Source organism: Cetorhinus maximus, chromosome 2, assembly GCF_964194155.1.
Source record: "Cetorhinus maximus chromosome 2, sCetMax3.hap1.1, whole genome shotgun sequence".
Classification (NCBI taxonomy): Eukaryota; Metazoa; Chordata; class Chondrichthyes; order Lamniformes; family Cetorhinidae; genus Cetorhinus; species Cetorhinus maximus.
The window spans coordinates 179,993,492-180,009,560 of record NC_135880.1 but is presented as its reverse complement, the minus strand read 5'-3'; the positions used below and the strand labels follow the sequence as shown (position 1 = coordinate 180,009,560).

Below are 16,069 nucleotides of genomic sequence, written 5' to 3'. Positions count from 1 at the left end.
TTTATCCATTGTGCATGATAATCCTTCAAAAAACTCCAATAAATTGGTTAAACATGATTTTCCTTTCACAAAACCATGCTGACTCTTCTCGATTACCTTGAGCTCTTCTAAGTACCCAGCTATAACCTCCTTTATGATCGATTCTAATAATTTTCCCATGACAGACGTCAAGCTAACTGGCCTATAGTTTCCTGTTTTCGGCCTTCCTCCCTTCTTGAAAAGAGGGGTTATATTTGCTACTTTCCAATCGGATGGAGCCTTTCCAGAATCTAGTGAGCTTTGGAAAATTCAATCATATTGTAGTCGCTGCTGCCTAGGGGTGCCTTTACTCTGAGGTCATTAATTATTCCTGTCACGTTACTCAATGCCAAGTCTAATATAACCTGCTCTCTGATTGGTTCCAGGACATGCTGCTCTAAGAAACTCTCTCGGAAGCATTCTAAGAACTCCTCATCCAGGCTACTGCTGTCAATCTGACTTTTCCAGTTTATGTGTAGATTAAAATCACCCATGATTATTGCCATATCTTTATCACAAGCACACAATATTTTTTCTTGAATACTTTGTCCTACACTGTGGCTACTGTTAGGGAGCCTGTAGCCCACTCCCACTAATGACTTTTTTCCCCTACTATTCCTCATCTCCACCCAAACTATATCCTGATCTCCTGAACTATTGCACCAATTCCCTCTTTGATTAACAGTGCTACCCCTCCACCTTTACCTAACTTCCTATTCTTCTTGAATGTCATGTAGCCTTCAAAATTAAGGACCCAATCTTTGTTGTCCTGCAGACACGTCTCCATAATTATTATCGGATCATATTTATTTACTTCAATGTGGACCATCAATTCATTTACTTTGTTATGAATGCGATGTGCATTCAGATGGAGAGCCTTCAGTTTTGTCTTTTTGTTACCTTTGCAGCATCTAGTTTTGACTGTTGATGTATTCTTAGGTTTTTTCTCTCTGTCCCTTCCTGCCATTCCCTGACCCTCATTTCTCATATTACTATTTTGCTCTCCTGTCTTGACTCTACACCTTGAATTACTACCTCTACCCAAGTTTGATCCTTCACCCCACTTACTTAGTTTAAAACCCTCTCCACTTCCCTAATTTTACAATTTGCGAGAACAGTCATCCCAGCACAGTTCCCAACGGCACAGCCCCCACCTCCCCCAGTACTGATGCCAATGCCCCACAAACCAGAACCCACTTCTCCCACACCAGTCTTCGAGCCACATGTTTGTCTCTCTAATCCTATTTGCCCTATGCCAATTTTGCACGTGGCTCAGGTAATAATCCAGAGATTATTATCTTTGAGGTTCTGCTTCTTAATTTGGTACCTAGCTCCTCATAATGACTTTGCAGAACCTCTTTCCTGGTTCTACCTATATCATTGGTACCTACATGGACCTGGAAAACTGGATCCTCCCCCTTCCACTGCAAGTTCCTCTCCAGCCCTGGGCAGATGTCCCGAACCCTGGCAACACAGCCATCTGGACTCTCACTCTTTGCTGCAGAGAACAGTGTCAATCCCACTCACTACACTGTCCTCTACTACCACTACATTCCTTTTTGCTCCCCCCGCTTTCACGGCTTCCTGTACCACAGTGCCAAGGCCAGCCTGCTCATCCACCCTGCAGACTTCACTTTCACCCACCCAGGTTGTAAGCACCTCAAACCTGTTTGACAATTGCAAAGTCTGAGGCTCCTCCCCTCTGCCTGCTCGGTCCCATTACCTGCCTCACTGACAGTTGCACCCTCCTGTCCCTCACTGCTGACCAAAACAAATGACCCTCTTCTAAGAGGTGTGACTGTCTTCTGGAATATCCAGGTATTTCTCCCCCTCCCTTATGTTGTGCATCTAGAAGGACAAGGGCAGCAGACACATGGGAGCGCCACCACCTGGAAGTTCCCCTCCAAGCCACACACCATCCTGACTTGGAAATACATCGCCATTCCTTCACTGTCTCTGGGTCAAAATCCTGGAACTCCCTCCCTAACAGCACTATGGATGTACCTACACAACATGGACTGCAGTGATTCAAGAAGGCAGCTCAGCACCACCTTCTCGACGGCAGCTAGGGATGGGCAAAAACGCTAGCCTAGCCAGCGAAGCCCACATCCCATAAACAGTTCTTTTTAAGTTGCTCTGCTCCTTTCTCTCAACTTTGTTTAACAGGATCTCTGTCCTTGACCTTTACCTGGGACAGTCTTTTGGGATCTGTTTCTGTCCCACTCCATTGTTTAGGACCTTCTTCTTGGTTTGGGACCTCCCCCTGCCCCCTCTCCCGTGCCCTGCACCCTGGGACACCTTCTCGGCAATGACGCTCCTCTTCAGGCCACCTGACCTGCACACATTGTGGCCAGTTCCCAGTCAGTGCATGTGCAGAAGTCCTGAGGCTGCTGGGAACTGGAGTTCCTGAACTCCAAGGTAAGCGAGTTTTGCAACACTTGTAATGAAATTGTTAATATGTACATGAGGACCATGTTTATGATTTCACTACAAATAGTGAACAGAAGAAATTCTGCCACCCATCCTCCAGATTCTATACTCCTCCAGGAAACTAAAGTTCAGGTGCAAGATTGATATACGTGACATTTAATTTCACACTGCAATCAGCCTCCCACTTTCAGCTGAGTTTGACCACCCACATGTATGTCAATTACTCCTTAATTGTTAATATCAATGTGTAAATGTCACTTCCATTACATTGAGATAACCAAAACACAGAATGAATGAGCATTTGCCAGGAATGGCTGCAGTCGTTTAGAAGGAAATGTTGTGATGTGGTGCTTACCTTTTTCAAATGGCTCGCTGCTCGGTTTCTGTAAAGTACAGCGAGGACTTTCTTGTCCTTGGTCAGTTGAATAGCTTTTGTGTAGTATTCAATCGCTTTGTCATAGTCCTCCTTCTGAAAGCATTCATTGCCGTTCTCTTTTAACTGAAGTGCGTCTTCCATCTGAAACCAATGTAAAGCAGGAAGGTTACAGGAAGAGATAACTAACTGTACTGCGAAAAAGCAAAGTAAATTTCAAGGGCAGCCATTCAATTGTATTGCCTGTTTTGTTCTTTAGCATGTGACGTATGGAACATGATGATGTCGACACAAGCAGGGAGCTACCTGGGCCTACGTAGAATTAAAACATTCCAACTCTGTACAAGCTTCAACCTCCCAACTGCCAAGGTAGAGAATAGGGATTTACCTTCTGTGCCTTAAACTAATCATTGAATTCTCTGACCAGTGTGGGTGTTAATTACTGGGTATGTACAGCATCATTCATAAAATCATACAGGATAGGGGGATGCCATTTGGCCCATTGTATCCATGCAAGCTCTTTGAAAGAGTGCTCCAATTAGTGTCATGCTCTTTCCCCATTGTCCTGTGAACATTTTTCCTTTCAAGCATTCATCAAATTTCTCCTTTGAAAGTTACTATTGAATTTGTATCTCCTGTGTACTGCAATGAAAGTGTCAGCCCAGATTTTATACTCGAGTCTCTGGAGTGGGACTTAAATCCACAACCATCTGACTCAGACCTGAAAACACAACCCATTGAGCTATGCAATTCTGACACTTTGTAGGCTGGTGTTATGCATTCCTATTAACAAAAATCACATTCTCAAGAACCTCACATTTTAAAATTATAGGGCAAAAAAAAATCTGTTCTGTTTCTTTATCAACTGTAGAAAAATACAGCCCTGACTTCAAAAGCTCTAATAGAAAAATACAATCACATTAAAACGTTCCCCTGCCAAAAAGCTACAGGTCGGAATTCACTGTGATTTGTAACATTCAACTCCTCAAAAGGAAATCGCCATCCCGTGGATTCCATGATTTACAAAACAGCCAACTTCACTCCTCACCGCAAACCCAAAAGTTTCTTCTTCAAATGATCTGGCCTCCCCGAAATGGCTCTGAGCCATACCTAGTGATGAACTTAGCCAAGGGTGTTAGTGTGTAAGGTATACGGTTTCAAGCAAAACTCAAGAATCACATTTGTAGCAGTATAGCTCCGATTGCTTCCTTTTGCCAGCACTTCAATGAGATACTTCAGTTCCATTCAACACAAACTTAACCTGGATTAATCAAAGTTGATTGAGAAAAAACAATCGGCATCCAGCTGCTTCTCAACTTCATGCCCTAGATGTGAACTTTAATTTTGCTTCTTGCAAAACTAAATTTAACACACACACGTGCACACTGTTGACATGGGTTTTGTTGGCAGCAAGATGGTTTGTTAGATTAAATACATGGTTATATTGCCATGAGGTTGCCCCAGAAGGATCAAACATTCCTCCGGTTCAGATCCTTTTGAAGTTATTATTTACATTTCAGCAAGACTTTCATCAGAAAAGTGAAACAAAAAAAAATATCTCAAACTCTTATCATTGAAGGTCAGAAAGCTGAGCTTACACACCGCAGGCAGGAATGCTATCACAAGTACTTTTAATTCTGTTCACAGTCTGTCAGAACCAAATAACTTCAAGAAAACATGAGGGACTAACTTCATCACCGTCAATATAAATACAACAGAGACAAGCAAACTAGAATGGTTTGCAGAATTGTTATCACTGTCCAGCTTACCATTTTTGAACTGTACCAGAATTGTTAAACACACCAAAGGAAAGCTCCACTTGTAAAATTCACAATAGCACATGCTTGATGATATCTTGCTAGCTTCAGTGCCTTGCAACCTACCATATTTGGGCAGCATTTGCCGACAGTGTGCCCTCCCTCACAGCTGCCCAAGCAGATATTTAATTGTTGGTTCAGTTACCTGCAATCAAAACATCAAAGCACTTTTGCAATTTTATGCAATTTAAAATAGAAAGAGCTTGAAATGTACAAGCCAAGGCCCATTAGGTCGCAAAAGGAGTATCAAGCAGGCTAATGATGATTCAGGTGGAGATCCTGCACCAGAACTGTGAAAGGATTTACCCGCAAAGCAATAACCCTTCTGTCGATCTGCCTGATTGCCCTGCTTTGTACTTGTTTTAATTTCAGGATTTCATCCTTTTTACCTGTACCTTTTCAGGTGTGTGCCGTAACTGATTGAAAGAAATTCAAAATGTTGCAAACGTGGCTCCAAGCGGCTGCTTACGTCTGCAGTGGATTTACTGAACGGGAAGCACCAACTTGATCGGTATATCGTGTGCTGCGCCACACTTCTTTGTGCACTTCTAATCTGACCTGTTCAGTCCATATATATCTTACTGAAATGGGCCAAGGCCAGAGTAATGATAAAGGCATCAGTGGGGGCATTTATTGCCCACAAAGAGCTATTATTTTAACAACAGCTTTGCCAACGTCAGTAGCAGAAACTAATAGATACAATCTGAAAATAATAATACCACATGATACTACCCACAAGGCCATTTGGAGTTAATTGTCTGGGAATAGTTTATTTGCAACGTTTACCAGACCCCTTCTAAATGAAGTTAGCACTGTCCATTTCTATTTCAAGGACAGGGAGACAGCTGAGGATTGGGAACAAGTGCTGTGACTGACATAGAGACAAATGTTAGCAGCTGCTCCATCCAGAGTGTTCTAGTAACTTCCAGAAATGTGATTTTTTTTTTAATACATTCACTGACATCAAATACTAGGTTTGATATAGCAGCATCTCCAGATTCTCCTGAATGTTCTACAGGATGTGCGACTCAACTTGTAAACAGCTAAGGGTGCTATGTATACACAAGTTGTTGTTTTTGAAGGGGTGAAAGGTTTAAAACTCTTGCATTGCAATTAACATGGGACCAGCTAATTGATTAATATGGGGAGATTATCTGTCTGGCAACCAGTGATTATTTGGAATAAGGTAGGCATGCCTGATTGGAAACTTGGGGCAGAATTTTCACTCGGCGTGCGGGCATGCGCCCAACACACTCGAGCGTAAAATAGCGCACGGTGACATCGGGCGAGCGTCCCAACATCATTGCGCACTCACGTTATATTTCAGTCGGCGGGTGCGTGCTAAAGTTGGAAGCGTGCGCGCGCCGACAATTAAGAGGGATCTTAAGTCCATGAACGGCGCAATTAACTAGGATTTTCCACTGACCGTCCAACCTCACGGTTGGCGGTGGGTGGATTGGCCAGGCGGCCTCTGCATTCTTCAGGAAACCTTATCCAAGGGCGGGATGAGGTTTCCGTTGTTAAATCAAAAAAATTAAAAACGTTTGGACAGAATTTTCATGTTGAGGTGACTGTTTCTGATGTGTGGGCGTTTTTTCCCAGTTTTTAAAATCTTTAGATAAAAGAAAAGGACTGCGGATGCTGGAAATCCAAAACAAAAACAGAAACAGAAATACCTGGAAAAACTCAGCAGGTCTGGCAGCATCGGCGAAGAAGAGTACAGTTGACGTTTCGAGTCCTCATGACTCTTCAACAATTCTGTTGAAGGGTCATGAGGACTCGAAACGTCAACTGTGCTCTTTAAAATCTTTATTTTTTTTTGTATTTAAATTCGACAGCGCCTTGAGGCAGCTCTCTGCCTCCAGCGAGTTTTCACTCCGCGCTGCCCCGCACCCACGCTAACTTCACTGCTCGCCCTACTCCCGCCCCCAACCCCGGCAGCGCTGACCATATCAGCGTGGGCTTCACACTGGCTGGCCATTAATTGGCCAGCCAGCGTGAAATCACGGTTGGGAGGAGCTGGTCACGGTCAGCAGTCCTTTTTCCAACTGCTCCCAGGCCTGCCAATCGGGCCCGCACGCTGGGCTGAAGATTCAGGCCTCGGGCACAATTTAATTTTTTTTGGAAACTGTTACAAGCCACCCCAGGGGCAAGATGGGTCTTTTTTTTAATTTTACCTGAACGCTTCAATTAGCTCTGAAGATATTTGACATGGGAATGGTGGGATTGTGGGCAATAGGTCGTGTGTTGAAGCTTGTAGGAATAGGCCCCAGAGCTGGCAACCTTAGCCTCTCATGTTAGGTATTTGCCTATTTTGCACATTACCTTTTTAAACTAGATGGGTCGGGGGCCGGAGGTGTTTAGGGAACAGGTGAGAGCTTCGTTATAATATTTAAATGAACCAGGAGGGTGTTGTTTTGATGTGCGCACAATTTCCTGGTGTTATTGTACGCATTGTAATAATATATTTTTCTTTCATGGAACATGGGCATCGCTGGCAAGGCCTATATTTGTTGCCCCAATTCCTAATTTCCCTTGTATAGAGCGGCTTGTTAGGCCATTGCAGAGGCCAGTTAAGAGTCAACCACATTGCTGTGGGTCTGGAGTCACATGTAGGCCAGACCGGGTAAGGACGGCAGGTTTCCTTCCCTAAAAGGGAATCCCCTAATTTCCTTCACATTAGTAAACCAGATGGGTTTTTATGGCAATCGATGATAGTTTCAAGGTTATCATCACTAAGACTAGCTTTTATATTCCATATTTATTAATTGAATTTAAATTCCATTGGCTGCCATAGTGGGATTTGAACCCATGCTCTCCCCTATATTTCTATATTTCAAAGAAAAGAACTTGCATTTCTATAGTGCCTTTCACACCCACAGAAACATCCCAAAGTGCTTTGCAGCCCATGAAGTACTTTTTGAAGTGTAGTCACTGTTATAATATAGGAGACTAGGCAACCAATTTACACACAGCAAGCTCCTATAAACAGTATTGTGATAATGACCAGATATAATCTGACTGAGGGGTAAATATTAGCCTGGATGCCAGGTGAAACTCCCCTGCTCCTCTTTGAAATAGTGAACATGGGATCTCTTATGTCCACCTGACAGGGGACGCAAAAGCTCATCTGAAAGATGGTACCTCTGACAGTGCAGCATTCTCTCAGTACTGCAATGCTGCCTGTCATTTGTGTTCAGGGGTCGGATTTTCGGTCTGGGGTCAGGAGCCCGACATTGGGATCAAACCCGGGTCACGATCCTGCATCGTATCCTAAATAGCCGCCTGGCACGATTTTCAAAGGAATGACCAATTAGGGACAGTGGGTTGGATCGTGACACCTGGAGGGACAACAGGAAACCCTCCAGCACTAAATGCAACAGCCTGCCCATGCAGGTACGGGGAAGAGGCGGCACTTTACAATGGAGACGTCCACTCAGCACTGTCAACATTTTTAAAAAGAGAAATGTTCACCCCTGCCAGTCGCCACTGTGGGGAAGGAACCCCTTCACAGGGTGGGCCGTGACCAGAAATGATTCTGAGCACTGGCTCGCCGATCTGCTGCCTCCGTTCACTGGTCATGTTTCGACCACCGCAGGGAGCCACCTACCTACTGGGAAGGGCCAGTCAGTGTGGGATAGGGGGTTCATTAGCTTCCATAATGGCCTTCATGGCCCATCTGCCACTTGCAGGCGGGTGGGGTTTTTTTTAAACCCACTGGCCTGGCCTGGAGGTTAGGGTCATCCTGCTGGCCCACAGCAAGAAACTGTGGTTGTTCTGGGGATGTCAGTCAAATGGGTGTAGAAGGAGATTTGAGTTAGGAAGCTCAGTTCAAAATTTAAGTAACTGTGTTCAGTGCACTTTTAATATCTTGAATGCAACTGACTATTTGAGGTACAGTGTAGTTAGTAGCATTCATGTTCTTTGATTTTTGTGTAGAAAATACTTTTGTTTTATACAGTGAGCCTTGTGGCTTCACTCTTTTAGTAAATACTTGGGTTTTCTGATTTCTCAAAAAAAAAATAAAAACATTACTGGTCTCTGCTGAGATCATAACACAACACATTCACAGTCCAGAGGGTGAAAGTATGGCCATGTCCATTTATCAGAGGAACAGGGCTTGTGGAGATTGCACTGTGGAAGTGATACTATAACAGAGTTCTACCACATGTTCCAATTAGTCTTGTAGGAATACACCTCCATTAACACAGCATTCATCAACGTGACAACTACCCTGTGCACCAAAAATCCATGGGGTCCACATCCTGGGTAAGTACAGAGATGTGCACCCCCCTGCCCCTCCAGGACCTTGAGCATTAAACTTGTGCCACTTAGAGTTGCCAACTTAATTTGGACATATTGCTGGAGGTTGAATCACATGACCTCCAGCCATCAACTGCCCCTACCCCCACCCTCCTGTTGTTGATCACTTGACACGTCTCTCCGCACAGTGCACCACCCCCACACCCAATCGGAATGTGAGCAGAGTCCTTGGGAAGAATTTCTCTGACCTGACCCCCAGAGAGCAAGTTGGTCAGAAAGTCAGGAGGTGTATATTTTATATCTCTCGGAGATGACTCTAGTTTCTATGGCCTGGGTTTTCTGGACCCGACGTCGTGGGACTCACCATGAGGGATGTGGTGGTGTTATTCACAGTGCTTTAAAATGTCTACTCCATGCTTCTAGCTCTGGCTACCAGCTCTTTCTACCGCTTTGTTTACTTTTCTCTCAGTCCACACCCAGGTTTAACTAGGGTTGTCAACCCTCCAGGATTAGCCTGGAGTCTCCAGGAATTGAATATCAATCTCCAAGGACACTGCTGTGTACAGCCCTGGAGAAAAATCATAGGGACATTAAAAATTATTGTTTTTTCTCATTTTCTTTGAACATTTCTCTTTACCAGATATAAAAATATTGAAAATGGGGAAAAAAGGCTGTTTGGCTGAGAGTCAAACATCATCCAATTGGGTAATGAGTCCTTTTGCTTTCCAATTGGCGTAGGAAGGCCATATGTCACAAGGATGGATGTGTTGGCCGACTAATGGCTGCAGCGTGAGGGCAAGTCTTGTGATGAAACCTCCAGGAATACATTTAATCACAGTTGGCAACTCTAAGCTTAACTAATGAACTACATTGAACGTCAATTGTAAACAGACTCACATAATCAAACACAGAACAATTGAACACTATAGGGAGGTTGGGTAGCGGGGTGGGGGGGGGGAGGGGGGCCACCATTTGGGAATCCTCCCCTACACTGCGAACGTTTAACTCCACCACGTGTTGGTTCCCTGCTTAGAGTCACAACAGAGGAGGATGTGAAGTTCTTGGGACAGAGACATTTATACACTGAGCTAAGCAACAGAGCTAAGTGATTCCACAACCAACGGATCAGATCTAAGCTCTGCAGTCCTGCCACACCCAGTCATGAATGGCGATGGACAATTAAACAACTCACTGGAGGAGGAGGCTCCACAAACATCCCCATCCTCAATGATGCAGGAGCCCAGCGCATCAGTGCACAAGGTGAGGCTGGAGCATTTGCTACAATCTTCAGCCAGAAGTGCCAAGTGGATGATCCATCTCGACCTCCACTGGAGGTCCCCAGCATCGCAGATCCCAGTCTTCAGCCGATTCGATTCATTCTAAGAGATATCAAGAAATGGCTGAAGGCATTGGATAGTGCAAAGAATATGGGCCCTGACAATATTCCAGCAATGGTACTGAAGACTTCTGCTCCAGAACTTGCCGCGCCCCTAGCCAAGCTGTTCCAGTACAGCTACAACACTGACATCTACCCGGCTATATTGAAAATTGCCCAGCATGTCCTGTACACAAAAGGCAGAACAATGACAGCACAGCCAATCACTGCCCCATCAGTCTATTCGCGATCATCAGTAAACTGATGGAAGGGGTCATCAACAGTGCTATCAAGCAGCACTTGCTCATCAATAACCTGCTCACTGATGCCCAGTTTGGGTTCCATCAGGGCCACTCAGCTCCTGACCTCATTACAGCCTTGGTTCAAACATGGACAAAAGAGCTGAACTCCCGAGGTGAGGTGAGAGTGACTGCCCTTAACATCAAGGCCGCATTTGACAGAGTATGGCATCAAGGAGCCCTAGCAAAACTGGAGTCAATGGGAATCAGGGGGAAAACTCTCCGCTGGTTAGAGTCATAACTGGCACAAAAGAAGATAGTTGTGGTTGTTGGAGGTCAGTCATCTCAGCTGCAAGACATCACTGCAGGAGTTCCTCAGGGTAGTGTCCTAGGCCCAACCATCTTCAGCTGCTTCATCAATGAACTTCCTTCCATCATAAAGTTAGAAGTGAGGATTTTCATTGATGATTGCACAATGTTCAGCATCATTCACGACTCCTCAGATGCTGAAGCAGTCCATGTCCAAATGCAGCAGGATTTGGACAGGCTTGGGCTAACAAGTAGCAATTAACATTCACACCACACAAGTACCAGGCAATGAGCATCTCCAACAAGAGAGAATCTAACCATCACCCTTGATGTTCAATGGCATTACCATCACTGAATCCCCCACTATCAATATCCTGGGGGTCACCATTGACCAGAAACTGAATTGGACTAGACATATAAATATTGTGGCTACAAGAGCAGGTCAAAGGTTAGGAATCCTGCGACGGGTAACTCACCTCCTGACTCCCCAAAGCCTGTCCACCATCTACAAGGCACAAGTAAGGAGTGTGATGGAAAACTCTCCACTTGCCTGGATGAGTGCAGCTCCCACAACATTCTAGAAGCTTGACACCATCCTGGACAAAGCTTGCTTGGCACCCCATCCACAAACATTCTCTCCCTCTACCACCAACGCACAGTGGCGGCAGTATGTACCATCTGCAAGATGCACGGCAGGAACTCACCAAGACTCCTTGGGCAGCACCTTCCAAACCCACGACCACTACATTTAGAAGGACAAGGACAGCAGATAGATGGGAACACCACCACCTGGCAGCTCCCCTCCAAGCCATTCACCATGGAAATATATCGCCATTCCTTCGTTGTCGCTGGGTCAAAATCCTGGAACTGTCTCCCTACCTACACCGCATGGGCTGCAGCAGTTTCAAGGAGGTAGCTCACCACCACCTTCTCAAGGGCAATTACGGATGAGAAAAATTGCTGGCCTAGACAGTGAAGCCCACATACCATGAACAAATAAAAAGAAACTCAGCTAGACATTTAGAATTAAAACTGCACAAGCTGTTAAACGTGGATCCTTTATAATCTCTTCCTAGCAGACTCCCTCTGCTGGTACAGGTGTGCATGGTAGCCTCAAGTGACAAAACGCACAACGTAATTTTCAGCATGCTGCCAAGGACAGATGGGCCTTCAGTCGAGTGGGAAGCCAGTCACAGCCACAGGTAACTCTGCACAGGGAGTGGTAAGGGGTTAACTGGGCGGGGGAGGGTCTGCAGCAATTAGGATGAGGAGGTTGGGTCCTTGGGGTTGGGGGAGGGATCAATAATTATCAGTTTAGCTTTCCTTATTACAAAACCCCAGAGGGGAAGGGGAGATTGAGACCTGGCTTGGGGTAGGGACAGGTGTCAGAGATTTTGGGGGAGGGAGGATGGGGTGCCAATCAAGTGGACTGCTTTGTCCAGGCGGCTCCTCTGGAAGACCCCTAGATCCAGGAGCTGGGGGCGTGAAGACTCCAGTGGGTGAATCGAGCAAATCCTCACCATGAGGGAGCTGCTGGATTCTCCGACCCTCAAGAAATCTGACCAACAGCCGTTAAAGTTTAAAACTTGAATAACAATGAGGCCCGCAGCCTCATTATCATATTTAAAGCTGCAACCCCCCTCTTTGAATCGAATTAGTCATCCACCTTAAAGCTGGAAATGGTGAGGCTGTAGCGGGTTTGTTTCAGGAAACAAATTCCTGACCATTTAATCCATTCCCCCAACCTAAATGCGCCTGTTTCGTTTTCAGTTTAAATACACCCCTTCGTTCTCCATTTGACCATCAGTCAAACATCATTGTTTTTCCAATGCCCAATGTTTTTAAAGTCAGTCAACAAAAGTGTTCAGAGAAACTTCCTTTGAAACATTGCCCCCAGTGATTTTTCTCCTGGGTTGCTCCCAGTAATGGCCGGAGATAAACCTTTAGATCCTGAGGCAGGAATTTTATGTTCTCCTGCTGGCCGGTTTGCAGGTGGAGGGGAGGTGAGTCGTAAAATTCCCCAGATGGTCTTCCCACTGAGCTCCTCTCTGCAATTTGATGATAGGGTAGGTGAGGCCTAGGCTGCCACCCCTCCTCCCAGCCTTTGCCCCACTTGAGGCCCTTAAGTAGTCTATTAATAACCACTTATGGGTCATTTCCCACCCAGCCTCTAATTTTCAGGCTGGCAGGAGGAGTTCGGGGGCGGGGGGGGGGGGGGGGAGTGGAGAGGTGGTGGCAGGGAGGGAATGTCCAAAAAGAGACCCTAATCAGGCCTCAGTGGGAAAGGGGATGGGCGCCTCCATCAACTGCCTCCTTTCAACATCGGGTTTCCCCACCCCCACTCTACCCCCAACAGAACCTGGCCTGGCAGGTGTTCCCTGCCCCCCTGGCCTCACTACGAACACCCCCACACCCCTCCGCCCACACTTCCCTGGCCTCCCCTCCCCTCCACGCCCTGATGGGAATGTGCGTTCGCCATTGACTCTTTGGATGGCGGGTAGGGAAACCCCATCATGCTAGAAATCCTGCCCCCGGAGCCTCCAGGGCAACCTTGGAGAGTTGGCAACTCTCACACCATTCAGGATCTATTTACGCTGCCTGCCCGCCAAGGAACCTGAAGATTGGCTGGCATACAATGTGATGTAGGGCCTCCTAGATCCACCCACAGAAACATAAGAAATCGGAGCAGGAGTGGACCATACAACTCCTTGACCCTGCTCTGCCAATCAATAAAATCTTCTCCATCAACTCCAATTTTCAGCCCTAATCCCATGTTCCTTGAATTCCTCAGTATCTAAAAATCCGTTGATCTCTGCCTTGAATGTACTCAATGACGGAGCACTCACAACTCCCTGAGTTAAAGAATTACAAAGATTCACAACCCTCTGAGTGAAGAAATATCTCTCATCTCAGTCCTACATGGCTGATCCCTTATTTTGTGACTCTGACACCCAGTTCTAGTCTCCCCAGACAGAGTAAGCACCCTTGCACTATCTACCCTGTCATGCCCTCTGTGGTTGTGAAAGGCACCATATAAATGCAAGTCCTTCTTTATGCTCCAGGAATATTTTTTTTGAGGCTGTCCATTCTAACATCTATGAAAGTAAAGTGTTATGATGTGGCAGGTGATATGTGCCATGCAGACCAAATCCACAAGGGAAACTTGGTCACACTATCATAACGGTTTCATGACTTGTGTTTATTACGAGAAGGATTATGCACTGAATTCAGAAGTAGTGAGTCCATTAACACCTTCAGGGATTTAAAAATTAAATTATAACATTTATTAACAAAATTAAAAAAAACAATAAACACACACAAGATTACAGTTACATGGTTATTTAGTCTTAACAGTTCCCAAAATTCTTAATTAAACAGGCTCCCAACCACACATCCCCTTTAAGGCAACAGCCCAAAATAGATTTTAAATTTCAATAGGCATCCCAGCAAGGTTACCACAGCACCCACTCGACAGTGGAATTCCAAAGGCTTTTAAACTGAACTTTAGTTACTGGACACAGCAGACTTCTGCTAACGTGGCTGAAGGCTTTTCCTCAAGGGCTGCTTCACACAGTGTACCTTTCAATCTCACACAGCCGCATCCCCACATGACCTTCCATCTTCCTTTATATACGTTTCCTTCTCTTTAATGTGTGAAACTCCATTGTTCTATATGTCTTCAGAATTATAAAAATCTTTTACATTGTCAGTATGGCCTCTTTGCCTTTGGGAAAAATCAATGTAATGACCTTGCCCTGTTCATCTTGCCAGTTGTAAAACCTTATTATATCTCTTTTGAAAATCCAAAAACTCCTCCCCTTATCTAAAAATGCAAATTTCATTCACACCCTATATCTGTGCTACCCTCACCCTCACTTGTCCATCTCCATTTCAAAAGTCTGCTTTACACCTAACTCTTTGATAATTTCAACCTTGTAGTCTATCTGACTCTAATTCAATTAAATCAGTCACACAGACAGAATCATCCACACTTACATCCTTAAGCCTACAATAATATTATGAAAAATATTATAGTTTTGTTAACAAAAGGGTATTGCTAAAGGGCAATTTTAATCCTTTTCTTCCAAGTGTCTCAATGGTGCAATGGATGGAGAACGATTGTGTCCTATTTACAAGAGAGCTAAGGGTAGCAGCTGGTGAAGGCAGAACAATCCCTCTGTGTGAAGGCATACTTGATAGTTTTGGTGGTGATGTTAGTTCCTCAATGCTACGTTTCTGTTGAAAGTAAATAAGAGTTCATGTCCTTCTTTGAAAATGCCAGACACAGCTTTCCCCAGCGCTGCAAGCTATCTGTTAAATACATAGGAAAGGAGTGCAGTCATTCTTTACTCCCGCTAGAAGGCATTTGTGTCATCACACTCATATTTTGTTTCAACGCAGTGAAAGGATTAAAAAGATTAAATACTCCAAAGTCTTGCCCCAATGGCAGTATCATCTCTCGCTTTACTTTTAATTATAATTTTTTTTAAATGTTCATAAACTACTAACAGATCCCCTGTGCTGTTGCTCATGGTGAGGCAATGCAGCCAATTATAACCAAACTGGCTGGCTGGGGAACCCATGCGATCCAGGGGTTGCAGGGTGGGGCGGGGTGCTGCTGATTTTACACCCGCCCAATATCACTCATTGACTTCATTGGGGAGTAGAACCAACATCCCACCCAATCCCATCAGTCTCCCAACTGGTGAGGTAGATTAAAATCGGCCCTTCCATCGGGAGAGGTATAACATCACCCTTTCGCCTGATCCAGTGGACCCAATTTTAACCCAATCAAAATCCACCCGTTTGTACAGAGTTAAAATCGGGCCCAGTAGGTTTCCCACCTGCTGAGTCAGATTCAAATTGTCTCCAAAGATCACATCGTTACAAGGGGAGGTTGGGGAGCTGAGATGGAGGGAAAGGGAAAAGAAAGAGGTGGAGATGGGTGAGTACTTCCATTAATAAAAGAAGTTTCTAGAAAATCATTAGTGCACCTAAATGTTTCTTGATTGGTTCTAGCAAAGTAGGTAACTTATATTTTCCTTGTCTATTGTGCATATATAAATAGATATGATGGTTATATGAATAAACAAGTGCCTATAATATAAGAAGATTAACTTTAACAGACAGAAAATCAGAGGGACACTCATCGAAGTTCTTGATATACATATTGCCAGATGGGGGCAGAGCTAGGGGATATTATCCCAATAATATATAACGTTCTTATTTTAAAGTTAGTTCAGAA

General features: G+C 44.8%; 1 protein-coding gene across 2 annotated transcripts in view; it reads right to left on the bottom strand.

The window, feature by feature from the left end:
* The window catches only part of unc45b (unc-45 myosin chaperone B), a 51,049-nt gene extending 45,826 nt beyond the window's left edge, over positions 1 to 5,223 (bottom strand). Inside the window, exons 1-2 of one of the 2 annotated variants that reach the window (XM_078529838.1) lie at positions 5,034 to 5,223; positions 2,804 to 2,965 (exon numbers count right to left, since the gene is read on the bottom strand). In XM_078529838.1, coding sequence (XP_078385964.1) covers positions 2,804 to 2,965 — 162 coding nt within the window. In that variant the 5' untranslated portion in view covers positions 5,034 to 5,223. Of the gene's footprint in view, positions 1 to 2,803; positions 2,966 to 5,027 lie in introns of both variants that reach the window. The other variant, XM_078529829.1, reaches the window with a different exon arrangement.
* Positions 5,224 to 16,069: the final 10,846 nt, after the last annotated feature.